The 23,561-nt window shown below is 37.1% G+C and overlaps 1 protein-coding gene across 5 annotated transcripts in view; it reads left to right on the top strand.

Annotated features, from left to right (window-relative positions):
* The first annotated feature begins 515 nt into the window (after window positions 1–515).
* The window catches only part of LOC130986790 (uncharacterized), a 42,222-nt gene continuing 19,176 nt past the window's right edge, over window positions 516–23,561 (top strand). For all 5 annotated transcript variants that reach the window (XM_057910324.1, XM_057910325.1, XM_057910326.1 and 2 more), the window contains exons 1-4: window positions 516–763; window positions 8,684–8,770; window positions 8,863–8,973; window positions 10,448–10,570. In XM_057910324.1, coding sequence (XP_057766307.1) covers window positions 632–763; window positions 8,684–8,770; window positions 8,863–8,973; window positions 10,448–10,570 — 453 coding nt within the window. In that variant the 5' untranslated portion in view covers window positions 516–631. The remainder of the gene's footprint in view (window positions 764–8,683; window positions 8,771–8,862; window positions 8,974–10,447; window positions 10,571–23,561) is intronic.

The raw sequence follows: 23,561 nt of genomic DNA, 5'->3' as shown, positions 1-23,561 counted from the left end.
ATAAAGATTTCTCTACGAATGCATAGCACTCACTTGTATTTAATTTGACTGTAAACAAATTTGAATTTTGCGGTAAATTTTTGAATTATTCCGGGAAAAAGTTACCGTTATACTGAATTTTTATATAATATATAGATATATAGATTGGGACGGGGGATAATTTATTTAAAAGATACTTTAATCATCATAATTTAAAATTTATAAAATTTCTTTGGATTCGATTAAGTTCGAATTATTCCGTAAACAAAAATTAAAACTCTAGTCGATAATAATGAAGCAAAAGTTTAATAGAAGAATACTTAGGTTCGATGAATTGGATTACACCCTAAATTGCATGTACGCGAACGACGACTTTGCATCGACCCGCAAGCCTCTACACATGCATTAAATGCCAACTATATAGGAGTATATATTTTCCCATAGAGTGGGTCCACACGCATAACACCATTAATTACCGAATTAATAAATGCAAGTTGAATTTTATATATAAAGATTAGTAGTTGTGAAATGCTAACCACATACATACACATGATAATATCTGTGTTTCATTATTGGTCTTGAAAGAAAATTAAAGAAAATCTGTATTGAATCAGCACATGCCCAAATAGCATATACATAATTTGCAAGAGCGATGGGAGATGTTCTGGAAATTCAGAATAGCCAACTAAGTTGTGAGGAGAAATCCCCTCAAGATATATTACTTGCTCTCCAAACCAACCAGCAGCTGCTTAGTACTAATTCACCCACTGCCAATCATGCTCAAGTAAGTTTGCTCTCCAAACACAGCTTTTTTTATCTTCGTCATCTACATTAATATATATGGATCAAGTGGTTCACACTTCACATTCAAAATTCTATGAAAAATAGGTCATTCATAAATGGAGGGTTACTTTTCAATTATATATATATCTGTACCAGTGATACAAGGTAGAGAAATACAGTACTCCTGTTTAGAAAGTACGTAAGACTAGCCTTGGACTTTTCTGAAAACTTGAATCACAAGTAAAAGAAATAATTAAGTATATATAAATGTAAATTATTAATTTCATAAGTTAAAACTTTAGAGTTGGACTTGGGTGAGGGCACCCGCATGGGATGCGGCCGGGTTGACCCGCGCCCCAACCCTGACCCGGATCCGCGCCCCTGACCCGCGCCCATTTGATCCGTCACCCCAAATTATTACATTTGCTTATAGTAAATGCTACTTTTAATAAGCATAATATATACTTTTGTAAATATAAGTATTTATCTTCATTTAATATAAAGTATTATATGTTTACACCCTAAATCCTATAAATTAAACCCTAAACCCTGTAAACTAAATCCTAAAACCTAAACACTAAACCCTAATATGAGTATTTACTTTTAATAAGCATAAGATATACATTTTGTTACACAAATGTATACTTATGGTAATATAAATATTTACCTTCATTCAATATAAAGCATTATACATATCAATAATTATTTTTTCTTACGATAATAATTATTTGATCAAATAATAATATTATTATTTATGTTTATTAAAAGTAATCATTGATATATATAATAAAAAGTAATAATTGATATAGAGAAATGTAATGTTTCAAAAATATTATATTTATTGTAATCATTGTTGTCTAAAAAGTCATTATTGTTATAAAGCTTACTTTTCTTCACATCAATAATTACTTTTATTTACAAAGATTATTACTTAAGTAACTAACTAAAAGTAAACATTCGTATGAATAAAAATAAGAGTAAAATTTTGAAGTAGCCAAAATGAAGCATAAAACACAATTTATGGCCACACATTGAAAAAACACAAATTTTGGCCATTTTTATTGATTTGGACGTTTTTGCCCTTAATGAGACGGACTGGGTAGGATCAGGCACGCGGGTCGCGTGCCGGGTCGGGTTAGGCACTTATGGCACTATTAGTGCCATAAGTGCCAACGAAATTCAAAATAAAACTAAGTAAAATGGTCATCAGCACAAATACAGAAACAACAACATCATTTAAACCCTAAATGGAACATCTAAACCCTAAATGGATAATCTAAACCCTAAATGGAACATCTAAACCCCAAATGAATAATCTAAACCCTAAATGGAATATCTAAACCCTAGGGGGAAGTGTGCACTTATGGCACTTATGGCACTATTAGTGCCATAAGTGCCATACGTGCAGCACAGATCAGATCAGATCAGATCAGATCAGTCGATGACTGAAATCGAAGGAGGCGGAGATCAGATCTGCCGATGGAGGAGGCGGCGCAACGATCAGATCAGATCCACCGTCGCCGCCTCATCAGATCAGATCCACCGCCGCCGCCGAGGAAGGAGGGAAGCATGCCGCCGGAATTAGAATCGCGATCGATTTCTGCTCTTCATCGACGCGGAAGAGAGAGAGAGGAGGGAAGCACGCCGCCAGAATCACGACCGATTTCTGCCGTTCATCATTGACGCGGAAGAGAGAGAGCGCGAAAGAGAGGGCGCGAGAGAGAGAGAGAGAGGAGGGAAGCTTGGATCACACGTACTGTTACTTGGTTGGAGATGGGTTGGAGATGGAAGGGCAAATTAGGCATTCCGCCTAATTAATGGCTAAAATTTGATGTTTTAAGATTTGAGGCTAAAATTTGATTTTGTATGCCCAGTAGGGCCATTCGGCCCTATTATCTCTAAAAATAAACATTGTTGTGAAGAAATGTAATGTTTCAAACTTAAACACTGAATGCATACTTTTATTTTATCTAAGATATACATTTACATGCTTAAATGTATACTTATGTGAACATAAGTATTAACCATCATTCAATATTTTTTAAACCTAAACACTGAATACTAAACCCTAAATAGGGAATACTAAACCATAAACCTTGAATACTAAACCTTAGTTATATTCAATAATAAACCCTAGTCATTCAATAATAAATCCAAATGACAATATTTACTTTAATTTTATCTAAGATATACATTTCCATGCTTAAATGTATACTTATGTGAATATAAGTATTAATCATCATTCAATATTTTGTAAACACTGAATACTTAACCCTAAATAGGGAATACTAAACCCTAAACACTGAATACTAAACCCTAATCATTCAATAATAAACCCAAATGGCAATATTTACTTTTATTTTATCTAAGATATACATTTTAATGCATAAATGTATACTTATGTGAATATTAATATTAACCATCATTCAGTATTTTTTAAACCTAAACACGGAATACTAAACCCTAAACCTTGAATACTAAACCCTAGTCATATTCAATAATAAACCCTAGCCATTCTATAATAAATTTAAATGGCAATATTTACTTTAATTTTATCTAAGATATACATTTCCATGCTTAAATATATACTTTTGTGAATATAAGTATTAACCATCATTCAATATTTTGTAAACTCTAAACACTGAATACTACACCCTAAATAGGGAATACTAAACCCTAAAAGTGCTATTACTTTTGCTTACACAAATAATTATTTGATCAAATAACTAAAGTACAAATTCTCATAAATAAAAGTAACAATTATCGTGAACAAATGTAATTATTTAGAAACATTACATTTAGTTATTTTATCAAATAATTATTATTATAATAAAAAATCATTATTGACATGAAGAAAGAAATGTAACGTTTTTGAAGAAATGTAATATTTTAAAATATTACATTTTTCACAAAAATATATAAAAAAAAATACAAAAGAAAAACAAAAAATAAAAAACAAACGAAAAATAAAGAAAATACCGAAAGAATAAAAAAACCAAAATATATTAAAAAATACAAAAGAAAAATAGTAAAATTGAAAAATAATGCAAAGAAAAAAAAATATTGTAAAGAAAAAGAATATATATAAAGATAAAAAAATAAAGAAAACAGAAAAAGGAAAAAAAAGAAAAAAAAGAAAGAAATAAAACTAGAAAAAAAAAACAAACAAAAAACAAAAATGGGGGCCAACAGGATTCGAAATCCCGACCTTGGGGAGAAAGAGTAGTGGCTGTTACCACTACACCGCATCATAAGTTTAAAAATCATTACTATAACTTAATATATAAACACATGTGTTCGGGTGGTCCGCATACCATGCGGCCACCCGCACACAAGTCTTTGCGAAAACTTTAAATGATCGTAACTAATTATCGGTATGATGCATCGCTGAATACATTATCTTTACAATTTAAATTTTATTCTTTTTGTTTAATTTATTTACACGCACTTCTCTTTATATATAAAAAAAAATGTGTAGAAGTGGTCTTTTGTACACTCGAGTGTACCGTACATCCGGGTTGTACGTATCCGATCTGGATCATGACCCACTTGAATTATCCTTACCCATTTTTTCTTAAAATGACACTAACACTAACACGATCTTGAAATGACACTAACACTATTTTGTTTTACAAATGACACTCACTACAAAAAAACGCGTAAATAGCGACGGGTGGTGAGAATGCGATCAAGGATTTCAGTTGACATTCACTATTTTGTTTTACAAACAGACACTCACTACAAATGACACTCACTATCTTGAAATCAAGTATTTCGGTTGAACTTATTTGTTCTGCTAAACAAACGAGCCTAAACGGGTGGTCAGAATGCGATCCTTCATCCACCCAATCAACCAGAAGGGAACTCTTCGCCACCAGCGCTTACCGTCCATCGCGGAGCATGTTGAATCTCATTAAGAACTGTGGTAACTGCACCAAAGGAGTCTATCGTCAGTAATCCCTTTATCAATAAGAATGAGGAAAGAAAGCCCGATCCAACAATATCGCGCCGCTTGTAAAGCTCTTTCATCGAGTGCGTGATCATGACAAGACTCAAGGAAGAAGCCCCGGCTAACTCCGTGCCAGCAGCCGCAGTAAGACGGGGAGGGGAGGGGCAAGTGTTCTTCGGAATGACTGGGCGTAAAGGGCACGTAGGCGGTGAATCGGGTTGAAAGTGAAAGTCGCCAAAAACTGGCGGAATGCTCTCGAAACCAATTCACTTGAGTGAGACAGAGGAGAGTGGAATTTCGTGTGTAGGGGTGAAATCCGGAGATCTACGAAGGAACGCCAAAAGCGAAGGCAGCTCTCTGGGTCCCTACCGACGCTGGGGTGCGAAAGCATGGGGAGCGAACATGATTAGATACCCTGGTAGTCCATGCCGTAAACGATGAGTGTTCGCCCTTGGTCTATGCGGATCAGGGGCCCAGCTAACGCGTGAAACACTCCGCAGCAATGGTCTATTGATCACCCCAGCAACTTCGCCCGCCGCCGGCAATTACTGACGGCATGATGGCGGCAAAAACGACGACCCGCCTTTTGCCTATTACCAGCGCATTACCGACGGCAAAACAGCCGCGGTTATGCCGTCGCTAATTTAAATATATATTATTTATTACCGACGGCAATTGCCGTCGTTATTTACCACCGGCATGCGGCCGCCACTAATCACCACCGCCAGTGACATCCGGCGATAGCACCACCGCCGTCCGGCCAAAATTACTGACGGCGGTGCCGCCGCCGCTAATTACCGACGGTAAATGTTAATTACCGATGGCAAATGCCGTTGGTAATTAATTTATTTATTTTTCAGCCTTTTTTTCATTTATCATCTAATAAGTTGGTCAAAGATAATAATACAAAAATATTAAAATTAAATATATATTGAAATACAAGTGAAAATTTATGCATTGATTATTACTAATCTAAGATTATTACTAAAAATTCAAGATTCTTAGTAAGAAATTTATAATTATAACTTAATAATGTTAATTTGATTAGTGATTTACTCATCACTCATCACTAATCTAATATTAGTACTAAGAATTCAAGATTCTTATAGTAAGAATCTTATAATTATAACTTAAGAATGTTAATTTGATTAGTGATTCACTCATCAATCATCACTCATCACTAATCTAATATTATTACTAAAAATTCAAGATTCTTAGTAAAAATCTTATAATTAATTATAACTTAAGAGTGTTAATTTGATTAGTGATTCACTCATCAATCATCACTCATCACTAATATAATATTATTACTAAACATTCAAGATTGTTAGTAAGGAACTTATAATTATAACTTAATAATGTTAATTTGATTAGTGATTTAGTCACCACTCATCAGAATCTAATATTATTACTAAGAATTCAAGATTCTTAGTAATGGTCTCTCATTTTTAGCGTTTGGAGTTGCTGTGTCGTGGACGTCTGCGGCGTTTGGTTTTGGGTCGGCGGCGGTTGCTGGGCCACGTGCGTCTGTGCTGCATGGTCTGATGTGCATGGGGGGTGCTGGAGCCTCAGTTGGGAGCTGCGTGGGAATGGGTAGGCATGGAGGCGTGCATGGCGGGGGCGTTCTCGTGCTTTTTTGGTTCTTGTTTTCCAGCTCCTCGTATAGCTTGGAGTTCGGCTCCTTTTTTCTGTTGTTGGGTCTTTGTTTTCGGTCTTTTGTTTCGGTGCTTGGGTGCCGGGGTTATTTAGGGGCAATGGTTCGGCTGGAGCTTTTGAAATAACTCCATCTCAGCTCCCTTGCATCTTTTTTGTTCGAGTACTCTTTTTTCCTTGATAAGGTTTTTCCCTCTCGGGTTTTCTTATCAAGGTTTTAACGAGGCTCGGCCCTTAGTCTGCTTTTTCTGTGCTTTCAAGGGTTTTTGTCCTCTGTTTTCTCTTTTAATAAAATTTAAGTTAATAACTAAGAATTCAAGATTCTTAGTAAGAATCTTATAATTATAACTTAAGAATGTTAATTTGATTAGTGATTCATTCATCAATCATCACTAATCTAATATTATTACTAAAAATTTAAGATTCTTAGTAAAAATCTTATAATTATAACTTAAGAATGTTAATTTGATTAGTGATTCACTTATCAATCATCACTAATCTAATATTATTACTAAGTATTCAAGATTGTTAGTAAGTAACTTATAATTATATAACTTAATAATGTTAATTTGATTAGTGATTCACTCATCACTCATCACTCATCACTAATCTAATATTATTACTAAGAATTCAAGATTTTTAGTAAGAATCTTATAATTATAACTTAAGAATGTTAATTTGATTAGTGATTTACTCATCAATCATCACTCATCACTAATCTAATACTCCCTCCGTCCACCAAGATTATGTCACAATTACTATATCGGGTGTCTGCCAAGATTATGTCACTTTCATTTTATGGAAATGATCCCACCATCCACTTTAATATTTTATCCTTACTAACACTCTTTATTTACAAAAAAAACACTCAAAATTCAATCTGAACCACTTATCTCATAAAGTGGTGGGACCCTTTCTCCACTACATCAAAATCATCACCAATTTTATTAAATCCCGTGCCCAAGCAAATTGCCATAATCTTGGCGGACGGAGGGAGCATTATTACTAAGAATTCAAGATTGTTAGTAAGAAACTTATAATTATAACGTAAGAATGTTAATTTGATCAGTGATTCACTCGTTACTCATCACTAATCTAATATTATTACTAAGAATTGAAGATTCTTATTAAGAATCTTATAATTATAATTAAGAATGTTAATTTGATTAGTGATTCACTCATCAATCATCACTATAATCTAATATTATTACCAAGAATTGAAGATTCTTAGTAAGAAACTTATAATTATAACTTAAGAATATTAATTTGATTAGTGATTCACTCATCACTCATCATTAATCCAAGATAATATTCCTAGTAAGAATTCAAAATTCTTACTAGATTGAAAAAATACTTATGGTGTATAAACTAGATTGAAAAAAAAATATTGAAAATTAATAATAAATAATAAATAAATATTTTTCCGACATAAAAATATGAACGGAAACGAGCCCAGTCCGTAATTAACAACATTTTTTGGATATCATCTCGACATATTATAAGATTATGAATATATATGATATTGTATATTGGAGTACACTTTAAATGAATTAATAGATACTATATATATCAATAATACGAGTGTTCTATACTGGTGACCATTCAAAAAGAACTTCAAGGTTGAGCGTGCTTGACTTAGAGCACAACTAAGATGGGTAACCGACTGAGAAGTTCAGCTAAATTATGCAATATTGTATAAATACGAAAATAAATTGTGGATATATAATAAAATAAATAAATAAATAAATTAAATTAAAAAATATTACCGAGGGCAAAATGCCGTCGGTAATTAGCGACGGCATATTGCCCTCGGTAATACCTTGGCCAACTCCGGCGTGTGCGCCACCGCCGTCTGATGGAAATTACCGACGGCGGTGGCGCCGCCGCTAATTAGCGACGGCATTTGCCGTCGGTAATTTTCTGGCAACTCTCCGCCGTTCAACGGCGGAAATGCCGGCGGCTTTGCCGCCGTTAATTGTTGGCGGCGGCCGATCGCTGTCGGTAATTGCGTTACCGACGAGCCGATTAGCGACGGCGACGCCGTTGGTAACATTTTTCACCGACGGCCGTGCCTTATTACCGACGGCAGATCTTACGTTTTTTTGTAATGACTACATCGAAAATGACACTAACACTACATCGAAATGACACTAACACTTAACATTCGGGTAGGATAATTCAGTTGGGTTAGATCCGGGTCAGGATTCGGGTCGGGTACGACCCGGATGTACAGGAGATTTTGTGAAATGTGTATCTCTTGCACTTAAAGTGTTTATCAAATTTGTAGAACTTTTCTAAATAACAAACAAACGTACGTAGGAGAAAATTATTTTAGAAGCAAAGGATGCCGGAGATGCGATATCATGTCGGAAAGAGGAATCTCCACCACTTTCTTCGCCTCAACAAGTAAGTACAAATTAAATGCATATATCTTGTTTAAACTTAATTTATTTTTTTAAGCATATATTAACATTTTTAATTTATGTGAATTCATGTAGCCAAAAGCACAACCCTTCACCAAGGACGACGAATCATTGTTGAACGAAAATGTCCCTCACTCGGAAAACAGCTCTGCTGCCACAGCCATTTCACAGAACGTCGAGTCGCAGGTGAGTACGTCAAAATGAATGTGGCATATGTGATAATTAATGTCAAAATCAAAATTAAAACTTAGTATCGTAACATAATTTATTAAAAGAGCGCTATTGCCATTTTAAAGAAGGAAACACAATATTTGGCCACTAATTGAAAAAACACAAAATTTGATCATTTATTACATGTAAAGACTGTTTTGCCCTTAATTAGGGCGGACCGAATTCGGGTCGAATTCGGATTTGCGCGGATTAGGCACATGTGACACTATTAGTGCCATATACATATGCCAACCGAAAAAAAAAAAATAATAAATCTAAGTATATGACACTAATGACACTAATATGGCCATAAGTACCATTTGTGCAACACTAAATAAGAGATTACATGACACTAATGACACTAATATGACCATAAGTACCATTCGTGCAATATACTAAATAAAGAATCTAAACCCTAAATGGATAATCTAAACCCTTCCCTACGGGGAAGTGTTCAAAATGATCATATAATTGTATCCAAGTATATGACACTAATATGGTCATAAGTACCATTCGTATGACACTAATGACACTAATATGGTCATAAGTACCATTCGTGCAGCACTGAGTATATGGCACTAATGACACTAATAGTGCCATGTGTGCCCGAGTCCGATCTGAATCAGATTCGCCCTAATTAAGGGCAAAACAGTCCTAAAACGTAAAAAAATGGCCAAATTTTGTATTTTTTCAATTAATGGCCAAATATTATGCTTTCTTCTTCAAAATGACCATGCGAGTATATTATTTCATTTATTAATCATTAAATTAGAATTGATAATTTCAATTAATAATTATATAGAGGGAGCTGCATATATATGCTAGTCACCTTCATAATGCACACATTTAGTCCATATTAGTATGATTAATTAATTCTTTTTATTTTTATATATTTTATTTATTTTAATACACCAAAAATTATGGAGTAGTATATTATTGACATCATTAATTTCAATTACATAAAATTCATAACTCAATATATTGTTTCTTTAAATTCAAATAAATGAATAAAAAGAATAAACTGACTTATATCTTTATGCATTTTATAATTTTTTAAGCTAATAACAATTTCAGAGGTATTAGAATTAAATAAATCTACAAAATAAAAAAGAAGAATAATGATCATGGAAGCTGGTAACGAGCTTATCACCCTTTAAGGGAAAGTCGTATACTAGTACATATTTGTCATTGGTAGTATATATATGATGCTCAATTTGGATCGTTGATTTTTATATAATCTAGGATTGTCATAAATGCATAATGTAAGTATTAAAAAAATGCATTAACTTAATCGCAAATACGTACATTATTGTACATATACAAAATGTATTATCAAAATATGCATGATATATATAAAAGTGAGTTATTGTATTCCTATATTACATATAATCTCATCATTAAGTTAGAATATTATTCTTATTGACAATATTAATCATTTATCTTGGAGTAGTTAATGGTGATGAAACCAAAAGAAAATGTAGCTCCAGCTGGATCACAACTCAATGTGAATGAGACATTGGCTTCCAACGAGAAAGATAACCCTCACACTCCATCAGAAACGGACATTGATGAGGTGAGTTATTTATTGACAAATGTTTTAATTTATGTTCATCTACAGTAAATAACAATTTGATTATCTAATTTTAAAATTATGGGTGGAGTATGTAAATCTTACTCCAATATCTAGCTATATATTACTACAATTAAAATATGTAATATTCTTACATATTTTGATCTACGTACTTATTTGACAGTTTTGTAATTTAATATATATGTACATTTTTTTTAATTATTATTAAATTGTGATTTTATAAAGGAAAGAAAAGCAAAAAACCTAAGAACCCTTGAAAGCACAAGAGAGCAGACTAAGGGCCGAGCCTCATTAAAACCTCTCTAAAGAAAACCCAAAGGGAAAAACCTTAGAGAGGAAAAAGAGTACTCGTCTAAGACGAAACCAACAAGAGGGAAACAAGCGGAAATGGGACCGCTTCCAGAACTCCGGCCTAACCATCGTCCTGAAGCAGACCCGGCTCGTTCCCCTAACCAAAAAAACGCAAACCAAGACCACAGAGAGCAAAGAAGAAAAGACCATCTCCAAAAAGAGAAGAAAAAGCAAAAATCGAAAAACGAAGTAGATCAGACTCAACAAAAAACTAAAACAGCAGCAAAACAAACCAAAAGGCAGCTCCACCATCATCAACGAAGGAAACGGCGGAAGCAAAGACCAACCCAAAGATCTTGCCAGAAAACTCCTGTCACTGTCTAAAACACGACGCAACCAACAGAATCCGACTCCATATGACCCAGTATCTAGCGCACCAGAAAACTGAAAAAGGCCATATGGAACATTCCCACATAACAACCACTGAAGCAAGCCATCAGCGCATACGAGTATGACTGTGAGTTGCCATATCAATCCGCACAGCATCCTTAATCTCCTCAATAGCATAAGGCCACCAGCCTTCTTCTCTACTATAGTTAGCCATAATATCAGCAACTTTGTTTTCTTCCCGATAAATGTGAGAAATCTGAAGATTAAAATTAGGAAGGAGACGAAGAACCTTACGCCATAACACAATGAAGCGCCAAGGCACCGCAGTAGAACGCTCCTCAAGCAGATGAACAATGTACATAGAATCTGACTCAACCCATAAATGAAGCCATCTCCGATCATGAGCAATGAGAATGGCTTTGATAACTGCAAGAAGCTCCGCTTCAAAGGCAAAACCAACGCCACCCTTATAATGAAAACAACCACGGACCCAATTAAAATTATCACGGAAGACTCCACCAGCCGCAATATTGCCTGGAGCACCCATCGCAGAGCCGTCCGTGTTAACTTTAATCCAAGGGGACACCGGAGGCCACCAGTGCACGTCGATGAAATCCGGAGGAGGAGCAGCACGTGTAGCAACACCTATCGATCTGAGAATAGTATAATCTTTCCAAGAATTATTCATATGACCAAGATTAAAGTTATTCTCCATCTCCTTAAAAGCAACTTTGACAACATGTATGATCCGCCTTTGTTCAAAACTTTTGTTATCAAAGATGCAAGAGTTCCTCTGAGTCCAAATCGCCCATAAAATAGTGATAATTCCAGCACGCCAAAAACTGTCCAGCTGAGAACTGAACTTGTACCCCCAGGCCCTAACCAAGAAACTATGCAAATCAGCATCATCAACAGCCTCAGATAATTGAAACCAACTCAAGAACTCGATCCAAAGAGGTCTAACGCAGCCGCAAGACCATAAAACATGATCCATAGTTTCACCCGAGGAAAAACAAAAAACACAGTGATTGGGCATGATCATACCATATCTAATCAGGCGATTATAGGTAGGAAGACGATCATGAAGAATCCGCCAGTAGACTAAAGAACGTCTAACTGGAATATAATGCTTCCAAATCCAAGAGCCCCAGCTAACGCGAGGAAAACGATGACAGTGCCATGAATAGAAGGCTTCCAGTAACGAGTGTCAGACTCCTCTCCAATAGGAAGCACCAAAATATCACCAACAATCTCAGGGAAAGCATTAATAAAATCCTAGGTGAAATGCCACACCCCATCATAGAAGTAGTCAGCAACAGAATGTCTTAGCAAATCTAGGACATAATGAGGAACCCTGCATTTCTCAGAGATTCTGTAACCCAGCCAGTCATCGCACCAGAAGTTCCTGGCCGTGCCATCACCAATATAGCTGTAGGAATTCTCCACCAAATCACTCACCTCTTCCTTGAGACCAAGCCAAACAGACGAAGAGATCGAATCACATCTCACTTGGCTGAAATTGTCCAAGTATCTATCCTGCAGAATCGAAAACCCGAAACTCTTGCCACATATAAGCTTCCACGCCATCTTCATCAAAAAACACTTGTTCATTAAAGAGAAGGACCGGATACCAAGCCCCCCTCCTTCTTGATGGCACAAACACGGTTCCAGCTCATCGAACAAGAAGGTGTCTTTCTAACATCACCCGTCCAGATGAAATTGCGGCATTTCTCATCTAAATCTTTCAACAAGGATCTGGGCCATTTATACACCATCATAGAGTGCGTGATAGAACTCTGAATGACCGACTTAACTAGACAAAGACGACTCGCCATAGAAAGAAGTCGCCCACGCCATCTGGAAAACTTGGCTACAATCCGATCATGAATCGGTCTGAAATAAGAAGCACGGACACGCCCATCAAAGATCGGGACTCCCAGATAAGTAAAGGGTGTTACACCCTTCACAAAGTTCAGTTCTCTCAGAATTGAACGCTTATTCACAGCATGAACCTTAGCAGAAAAATAAATATGAGACTTATCACTGCTACAAGTTTGCCCAGAAATCCAACTATAGTAATCTAGAATCTTCTTAATCGTCCTCGCATTCCGAACAGAGGCTTTACAGAAGACCAGAATATCATCCGCATAATGAAGATGTGTGGGAAAAAGCTGCGAGCGAGTCATAGACATGGGAGTAAGATGACCAGAAGTAACGCAGTTGCGAAAGAGAGCACTCAGAACATCCTCAGCAATCCCAAAAAGAATAGGAGAGAGAGGGTCCCCTTGCCTCACACCGCGCGAACAACCAAAGTAACCATAAAGCTTCCCATTATAAAGAATGGAGAGCCGGGCAGAAGTAAGAATGATCTTGATCCAATCAATAAATCTCACATCAAACCCCATAACCTTAAGAACATTCAACAGAAAACCCCAACGAAGAGTATCAAAGGCTTTACGGATGTCAATTTTGCAGGCCATATTCTGACCTCTGCCTGTACGCTTCATGCAGTTAAATCCTTCAGATCCCATCAGAATGCAATCATGAATCGAACGACCGCTAATAAACCCAAATTGATTCTGAGAGACATAAAGCACCGTAATCCCGCTGATCCTCGTTGCCAACACTTCCGAGATAATCTTAAACAAGAAATTGGAAATGACAATCGGCCTAAGATCAGAAACAGAAATGACATTCTCTTTCTTCGGAATGAGAATGAGAGTGCTGGAATTGCATCCCGACGGAAGATAAGACTTCAGAAAAAAGGTACGAACCGCCGCCCAAACATCATGCTTAATAATAGTCCAACAAACCTGAAAAAACTTCCCAGAAAAACCATCAGGTCCAGGTGAGCTATCAACATCCATGCTGAAAACAGCAGCAGTAATCTCCTCGTCCGAAGGAGAAGCCGAAAGAACCGTATTATGATCTTCAGAAATAACGGGGTCAATAACAGCCTCAATCGCCTCAATACCAACATCAGAGCCACTATCCTCAGTAAAAAGAGTGGTGAAGTATTCAACAATATGCCCACCGATCCTGTCCTAGTTCGATTCTCTGGTCCCATCAATCATAATCTGCGATATCTCCATAGGCTTGTACTTATAGCGGAGCGTAGCATGAAAAAAAGCAGTATTCTTGTCCCTATCCGTGAGCCACGAAACGCGGCTTTTTTGCTGGAGCAAGCAATTTTTACGAGACAGAGCAACATTAATTTTAGCCTGAGCTTGAACCTCCTTGTCAAACAACTCATCCGTATAACCATGAAGCGAAATACTCATCTGAATATCCATCAACTCCCTCTGAGTTTCATCCACCAACGCATCGACGTTGCCAAAAACGTTCTTATTCCAATTCTTCAGCTCCTTCTTAAGCCGTTTAAGCTTAAACATAACCTTATAAATCGGACACAGGACCCCAGTATCTTGTCTCCAAGAATCCTCCACTAAAGCATGAAAAGTCGGATGCATCGCCCACATGTTTAAAAATCTAAAAAAATCTATGTCTGGTCTAGGGCGGTAAACTGCACTGAAACACAATCGGAGAGTCATCAGAAGTTAATCTAGCCAAGTTCAGAGTATGAACAGAATGCCACAAAGAAGAGAACGACTCAGAGTATAAAGCACGATCAAGAAAAGACTCCACATGTCGAGGCATAAAACGCCGACCAGACCAAGTAAACCGAAGACCAGAAGTAGCCGACTCAATAAAACCAGTGTCATTAATAAAGTCACAGAACTCTCTGCAAGAAGTCTGACTAGGCATACAACTACTGATTCTCTCGTGGGCGCCTTTAACAACATTAAAATCCCCTAAAATCACCATACTGTCAGCAGTAAAATTAATGAGATCAGCCCACAAAGACCTCCTCTCGACATGAGTAGAAGCACCGTGAACAATCGCCACCCGAAAATCAAAAGAGTTCCAATGGCAATCCGCAATGACCGTCTGCTCCGAAGAAAACACCAATCTGAACACCATTTTCGGGTGATGTAAAACCAAAATGTTCGAACACCTGTCATACCGCTCATTCTGAAAAGCATGGACCAAATTAAGAGAAGACCAATAGTTGGAGCTAGTATTTCTAAAATTCGACTTCGGCTCAATAATGCCAACAATAATAGGAGAGAAAGTACGACAATGCTCCCAAAGGAGACGCTTAGATTCGTCCGTCAGACCCCGGACGTTCCAAGCAAGAACATTCATGGAGCTAAGAGTAAAAGGCGGGGTTATTCCCCGCTTCAACTTCATCCGCCCAACTTTGCGAAGCAATGTTACTCATGGATCTAGCACTGGAAGATCCGCTTCTATCCACCACATAATCTCTAGGATTATTACCTGCATCATAAGAAGCTTTGAGCTTATTTTGAATAATCTGGTCAGATCTGAGATTGGGCGCCTCTGGAGGCTTCCTTAAACGTCCTTTAATACTATTCTCCACAAAAGGCTTACGGGTTTGCTCCGACTTGGGAGGTCTTAAGAAGATATTTTTTTTAATAAGATATAAGAATGCATTTTTATCTAAAATTGTTCAAAATTTGATGTTGTTAATTATCAGTATTATATTTTTGTACAGACTTCGTATGTGACTAGGGTTATCACTCCCTCCCCATCAAGTAAAAAATCATAAAAAAAAAGATCTAGGTTTTTTCATAACCGGAAAATTATTATTTTATCATTTTAAATTTAAACAATATTCCAACATTAGTTAAAAAGTATAACTCTTTGGATTAAAATTGACGTTTCTTTAAAAAAATTGCCTACATGTTGATGTTTGGATGTTCAAGATGTCTTAGGGTTTCAGAAATCTCAATTGTATCGTGGAAGAGTGAGTGGTAGCTCTTACATGTGAACACTACAAGTCTACAATGTGTTGTCTAATATTTTAACAAAATATTTCAAAGAAATTATACAATAATTCGAGGAATACTTTGTAGACATTCTTAGCTATTTCCAATTATAGTTCCAATCACTATAAGGAGAATGGCTTCTAGTGACGATGGTTTTAATCACTATATATGTCAAAGTTATAGCTAAAATATCATATATGATAACAATTTTTGCAGTCGTTAATAAGTTGCAGCTATATCTATCATCACTAAAAGCTACAATGACAACAACAAAACTGAAGATGTATATAAACTAGATTAAGTATATATAATTTGATATATTCTGATAAGCTTAAATATATAATTAATTAGTAAATAATTAGAATATTAGATTAATTATTTGGAGACAAAATAAAAACTATGCTTGTATACCTAGGGCTAGTTTGGTACACGGTATGCGATAATGTATGATATGTTTGATTGATATATCTTTTACTTTATGTCGTATTAATATCATGTTCGACAGAATACATTAAAATATTTGTAAAATGTGCATGTTGCTTGGTATGATGTATTAAGATTATATAAAGTTAATAATAGTGTCGCACCCCAATTCTTGAATGAATAAACTATAATCGAGGTGCGACTAAAATCATAGAAATAAACAAGGGAAGAACCTTGTGAAATTCAGATAATAGGATAAAAAGGTTGGGCAACGCCCTTTGAATGAAGAAAGACAAAAATCAAGTGATATTAATCAATCAACAACATTCTAAGCCTTAGGATCACAAGTTCGGTTTCATGCTTCCGATAACCAATGTTAATAACATAGAGCTAGAAGTTGAGAGTTTAAGCTCGATAAGAAACATAATTCAGAATTTAACATAAAAGTCTTAAGTTGGAGAAACAAAAGACAAATAAGAGCTAGTGCAACAGCGGAAGACAAAATACGGAGTTGAACCCTAGCCTCAGCTCTGCCTCGTCAGCACCGACCAATCAACCTGAAAACATTTGAAAGTAATTTTGGGCTAAGTACTAATGTACTTAGTGGGCTAGCATTTTTATAAACATTTCATAATCATAAGAGCAGTTTATCCAATTATACTTGACATGAATTAGAAGGTTTTAAATTGAAATAACTTCTAAGCATGTTAAAACATTTTATTATATTGCGCGCAATTGTCACACTCCCTTTCTGTTACTCGCTGTGATCCCGGACCTTTTAGCCACCGACGGATCCATTACTCCTGCTTTACTTGAACTGAGGGCGTAACCCAGTCAAGTTCCCATTTGGGACCCAATGCTCCGGAACACATCCCGTCGAGCACCCTTATAACGCCTCATACATGATTAGTGCCCGATGGAGATCAACCCACCAGGTCAGCTAATAGGTGTACACAATTCTCAAACAACGTGTTAGGTCATAAGAGAACCTCGATCGATTCATTGTTGCGAGCCTTAAACAGAGCAGAGTGCACAAAATATTTTATCGGATAAACAGTTTTCATTTCATTGAAACATTTAAGCTCAATAGCTAAACCATACATTTGGAAAATAAGCCCACCTGATTAGGCAATGCCTGTCGTTTATTCTTAACTCTGAATCGGTATAGCAGTGCTACTTCTCACGATCCACAAAGCCTACAAGAAATCTATAATCTTAATAGGTCTCCTGAATCTAATATTAAGTTATAGTATAGTGCTTATCATCCTATGATTCACTTAGCCGGGTTTTCAAAATAAATAAATATTTGAAAACTAAAATTCTTGAGTTTAAGGACACCAACAATATCCTTGCTCGATTTTACTTAAATAATTGAATTAATAATAAAGTCAATTTAATCATAAATGATTTTATGTAAAATGGTTGATGCAAAATTAATTCATGCTTTAACTCACATAATTAAATAAATATATTTAACAAATGCACATAATAAGAAAATACTATTATGCAAACTTTTTCAAAAAAATAATTAATTAAACTCAAATAAAGAGTCAAATTAATAAATCAATTAAACAAGTCCAACAATTAAATGGAAGTCCATATTTTTATTTCAAAAATTCGCAGCCCAAACAAAAATAAATAGCAGTCCACCATTTAAACTAAAATTTCGGCCCAGAGTTTAATTAAAAACGGCCCATGTTTAAAAGGAGGCCCAATGGCCCAAAATTCTTTCTTCCTCTTCTTTAAAACACACGCACACACACACAAACACACAGCGGCGCAGCAGCAGCTGCTGCGTTTCCCCCCCTCGCCCTCTTCTCTCCTCCGGCGGACGGCAGCAGCGCCGTCCTCTGGCCGCCGCCGCCGCCACCATCCCTGACTTCCCTCTCCCTCTCTCTTCTTCTCCCTCTCTCTCGTCTCTCACACGACAGCACACACAGGCGCCCTCTCTTCCCCCAACCTTAGATCTCCAATCCCAGCAACCGCCCCTTCAAATCTCCGGCGACTGCACAACCATAGGCTGCCGCCGCCGAGCTCCGGATCCCCCTGATTTCAGGCACCCTAATCGCGGCCCTTGGCCTCGATTCACGACGAGCAGCAGCTAATTGCCGCTGTCGTCGCCACCCTGCCTCCCTCTTCCGTTTGTTCGGCCGGACAGCAGCTCGGAGCCACCGCCGACCGTACCGCCCCCATCTCCCTCTGACTTCCGGCGAACAACAGCGAGAAGCCGTCGCTGCCCTCCCCTCTACTCTCGATCCCTGCCGACTCCACACACTCACCACCCTCTCGCTCCCTCACCAAACTCCGGCCGCCGCGCCGCCTTCTTCCCGGCGAGACAGCCACCGGTCAACCATCTTCCTCACCCCTATTTCTCTCGACTCCGCAGTCGATAGTAGCAGCAGCGAAGAGCCGGCCACCACCGCCTCTTCTCTCATCTTCTCCGCCGCCGGCCACTGACTCGACTCTCATCACAGCAAGCATACACTCAACATATACATGTAAAAGATAGCTTATTCCCTTTAAAAAGCTTTGATTAGCAATTTGCAGAAAATGCATATGTGTATGATATGCAAATCAAATTATGTCTATGTCTATGTCATCGGTGATTATCTTCTTTGTGAAATGAATGACTGATTATTGAGTGTGTGTGAGTTGGTTTACATAGTTGAGAAAAAAATGAGTTGAAGAGAGAACTTTACCGTATGAATTCTTGCAGCTGGGTAAAGATGATTGTGAATGAGGAAAGATCATTTAAAGAAAAAAAATGAGTTAACAGTTGAATGGATTGATGAGTAGTGTAGCAGCATGGGTTGTGAATAGGGCAGCTGGGCTGAAATATTTGACGGGATGAGATTTGATGGAGATTTGATGGAGATTTGCCTGCAATATTTGACTTGGGGATGAGATTGGAGGCTGAAAATGGGGCATTTAATTGCCTCTGCCAAGCATGGCATAAAGCCTGAATTTTGGGCTGCTTGAATAGGTGTAGGGCGGCTGATGGAAGGTATGAGTGTAAGTGAGTTGAATGAGGATTGATAATTAAAATCCCTCAGAACTGAATTATTGGAACTGTAATAATTCCTCAGGGTGTGCTAATTAAAAGCTCGTGAAAAATGCTTGAATGCTAAATTAAATAATTATGCAATACATATAAATTTAATAACTAAATTTATAAGTGCTTTTGTAAATCATTTTTGTTGGAATTAAAATAAATTCATTTTATCTTCCGGCATAAATCATTTAATCTACTCTTAAAATAAATTCTAAACTTAATATAAATAGGCGGGGTGTTACATTCCTCCCTCCTTATAAAAATTTCGTCCTCGAAATTGCATATCTGGGTCATCTAGTTTGGATACTAGACTTTCATTCCACTCAACTCTTATGCGGCACTAAATCATATATGTACTCAATTCCCTAACAGCGCGACATCGTTTAGCAAACTAGAAAATTTTCCTCAAAATCTGGTGCGTCGTTATGTCGTGGAAGGTTGTCTCGTCCTCTTCTAAAGATTGAAGAGGGATCATTCTCTTGTTAAAAAGTATCGTGGCGCTGACTTGAGTAAGTCAACCAATTCGAGGATTACGTCAAATTCTATCATAGGAATAACATGTAAGTATGTCTAAATGTTTCGGCGCCTATATCGAGCTCTGAGTTCGCGGTGACGTCCTTAGTAGCAGTCTTTCATCGTCAGTTGTACTAACTTCTAACGTAGTTACGGACGATTGTGGCGTCAATTCTAATATTTTACAAGCAGCATATGAAATGAAAGAATAGGATACTCCAGTATTGAATAGAGCTATAATCGACATGTCGAAAACATTAATCGTACCTGCCAGGTTTCCGTGATCTCCTGCTGCTTGGTGTTGGTTTATGGCATAGGCCCTAGCGTATTGTGGTTGCCCCTGATTTCCTCTAGGACCTTGGTTTTGTCGCTGTTGGTTTCCCGGATTTTGTTGTTGGGGTGCTCCTCCTCCCTTCTTTGGGCATGTCGAGACATAATGCCCGGCCTCCCCGCAGTTATAGCAGACGTTCATTCCTTTCAGACATTCTCCCGGGTGGAGTTTTTGACACTTTGGGCAAGGAGTTTGAACCATTGCTTGAGGTTGTGGATTTTGATGTTGGTTCTGATTTTGATTCGCCACCCATGGTTTCTTCCCATTTCCAATGTTTCCACCAGTTCCTTCATTCCATTTTCTCTTTCCCTTACTACCATCTTGAGATGGTACAAATCCAGACTGTTCGGGGAATTTTCCTTTTTCCCTTGGCAACAATGACTCAATAGTGAGGGCTCTGCTCAATGTCTGCGCGTAGGTGAGACCCCCTTGACTTGCTAGGGAAATCGCTATCTCGTGACGCAATCCGTTTCTGAACTTCTCTGCGCGTTTCTCATCACTGTCCACCAAAGTCGGAGCATATCTTGATAGCTGATTGAAGGCCCTGTCGTACTCAGTCACAGTTCCCGTTTTCTGTCTCAGATTCCAAAACTCATTCTGTTTCTTCTGTCGGTAACATCCTGGTATATACTTCTCATACAATTCAGCCTTGAATTCTTCCCATGTGAAATTCTCCCACTGTTCGTCAGTCATTGTCCGCCTAACTGACTCCCACCAAAAGTCAGCTTCGTCCACCAACTGATAAGTTGCGCATGCCACTTTATCCTCATCATCACAACGGATGTAGTTGAAGATCCGTTCTATTGCCCTAACCCATTTCTCGGCATCCGCAGGTTCGCCCAATCCATCAAACGTTGGAGGTTTTTCCTTGCGAAACTTTTCCTCGGCTGTGCGATTTGGTGCTACTTGTGGAATAGGCTCTTCGGGTACAAATCCCCTACCGCGCCCACGGCCACGTCCGCGCCCTCTACCACGTCCTCTTGGTGCACCTTCCATTCTGATTGACGGACGAGAATCAACAGAAGAAAAGACTCATTCGGCATACATACATACATACATAGATATACACGAGATATATCTTCTATGGTGTAACCATGTGAAAGACTAGTTCTACGTGGAAACTAATCTAAACTTAAGTGGAATAACTTAAGTGAAACCTTAATCTCATGACATTTCTTCTACGTTGTAACATATCTATGTTAAACGTTGCTATCTTATCATTCCTTACTTAAATCGATCAAGCGGAGCTTTCACGACTAACATTTCTAAGGCATCATTGGGTAGTTCTCAAACCATTTGTAAGAGGACTCATCATTCAAATCGTATAGGCAGTGGACCTAAAACGATAACATAAAACTTTTCATTCATTTAATCATTTGTTTCTTTTGAAACCTTTAAACATATGGACAATAAATGTCCCTTTCATAAAATTTTTCTTAAGCCGGAAAGATTAATGGAATCTAACTCGACCATAAATTCATTGATTCGTTAAGGGCTCGATAGTCCCAAACACGACATACATACATACATTGGTTATATGAGTCAAAGGCTCAAAATAACAATATGAAAGCGATAAGCAATTCATATAACATCATACATTGAAAGCGCGCACTTCTTAAAAACTTTGAAAGCATTTAAAATCATTGAAATTTTTAAGTCGTACCTTTTGTTGTGGCAGTGTGACGGCGAGCTGAGGGTCAACAAAATTTCTTAGAAGCCTAGAGGTACTATTCTAGACTCGACATTAGAAGCTTACGGTTATCAGAGACATGAAAGGAAACTTATGCTCTGATACCATTCTGTCGCACCCCAATTCTTGAATGAATAAACTATAATCGAGGTGCGACTAAAATCATAGAAATAAACAAGGGAAGAACCTTGTGAAATTCAGATAATAGGATAAAAAGGTTGGGCAACGCCCTTTGAATGAAGAAAGACAAAAATCAAGTGATATTAATCAATCAACAACATTCTAAGCCTTAGGATCACAAGTTCGGTTTCATGCTTCCGATAACCAATGTTAATAACATAGAGCTAGAAGTTGAGAGTTTAAGCTCGATAAGAAACATAATTCAGAATTTAACATAAAAGTCTTAAGTTGGAGAAACAAAAGACAAATAAGAGCTAGTGCAACAGCGGAAGACAAAATACGGAGTTGAACCCTAGCCTCAGCTCTGCCTCGTCAGCACCGACCAATCAACCTGAAAACATTTGAAAGTAATTTTGGGCTAAGTACTAATGTACTTAGTGGGCTAGCATTTTTATAAACATTTCATAATCATAAGAGCAGTTTATCCAATTATACTTGACATGAATTAGAAGGTTTTAAATTGAAATAACTTCTAAGCATGTTAAAACATTTTATTATATTGCGCGCAATTGTCACACTCCCTTTCTGTTACTCGCTGTGATCCCGGACCTTTTAGCCACCGACGGATCCATTACTCCTGCTTTACTTGAACTGAGGGCGTAACCCAGTCAAGTTCCCATTTGGGACCCAATGCTCCGGAACACATCCCGTCGAGCACCCTTATAACGCCTCATACATGATTAGTGCCCGATGGAGATCAACCCACCAGGTCAGCTAATAGGTGTACACAATTCTCAAACAACGTGTTAGGTCATAAGAGAACCTCGATCGATTCATTGTTGCGAGCCTTAAACAGAGCAGAGTGCACAAAAATATTTTATCGGATAAACAGTTTTCATTTCATTGAAACATTTAAGCTCAATAGCTAAACCATACATTTGGAAAATAAGCCCACCTGATTAGGCAATGCCTGTCGTTTATTCTTAACTCTGAATCGGTATAGCAGTGCTACTTCTCACGATCCACAAAGCCTACAAGAAATCTATAATCTTAATAGGTCTCCTGAATCTAATATTAAGTTATAGTATAGTGCTTATCATCCTATGATTCACTTAGCCGGGTTTTCAAAATAAATAAATATTTGAAAACTAAAATTCTTGAGTTTAAGGACACCAACAATATCCTTGCTCGATTTTACTTAAATAATTGAATTAATAATAAAGTCAATTTAATCATAAATGATTTTATGTAAAATGGTTGATGCAAAATTAATTCATGCTTTAACTCACATAATTAAATAAATATATTTAACA

The sequence above is a fragment of the Salvia miltiorrhiza genome, chromosome 5 (genome assembly GCF_028751815.1).
Source record: "Salvia miltiorrhiza cultivar Shanhuang (shh) chromosome 5, IMPLAD_Smil_shh, whole genome shotgun sequence".
Taxonomy (NCBI): domain Eukaryota; kingdom Viridiplantae; phylum Streptophyta; class Magnoliopsida; order Lamiales; family Lamiaceae; genus Salvia; species Salvia miltiorrhiza.
The sequence above is the reverse complement of the archived record's forward strand: the minus strand, read 5'-3'. Positions and strand labels throughout refer to the sequence as shown.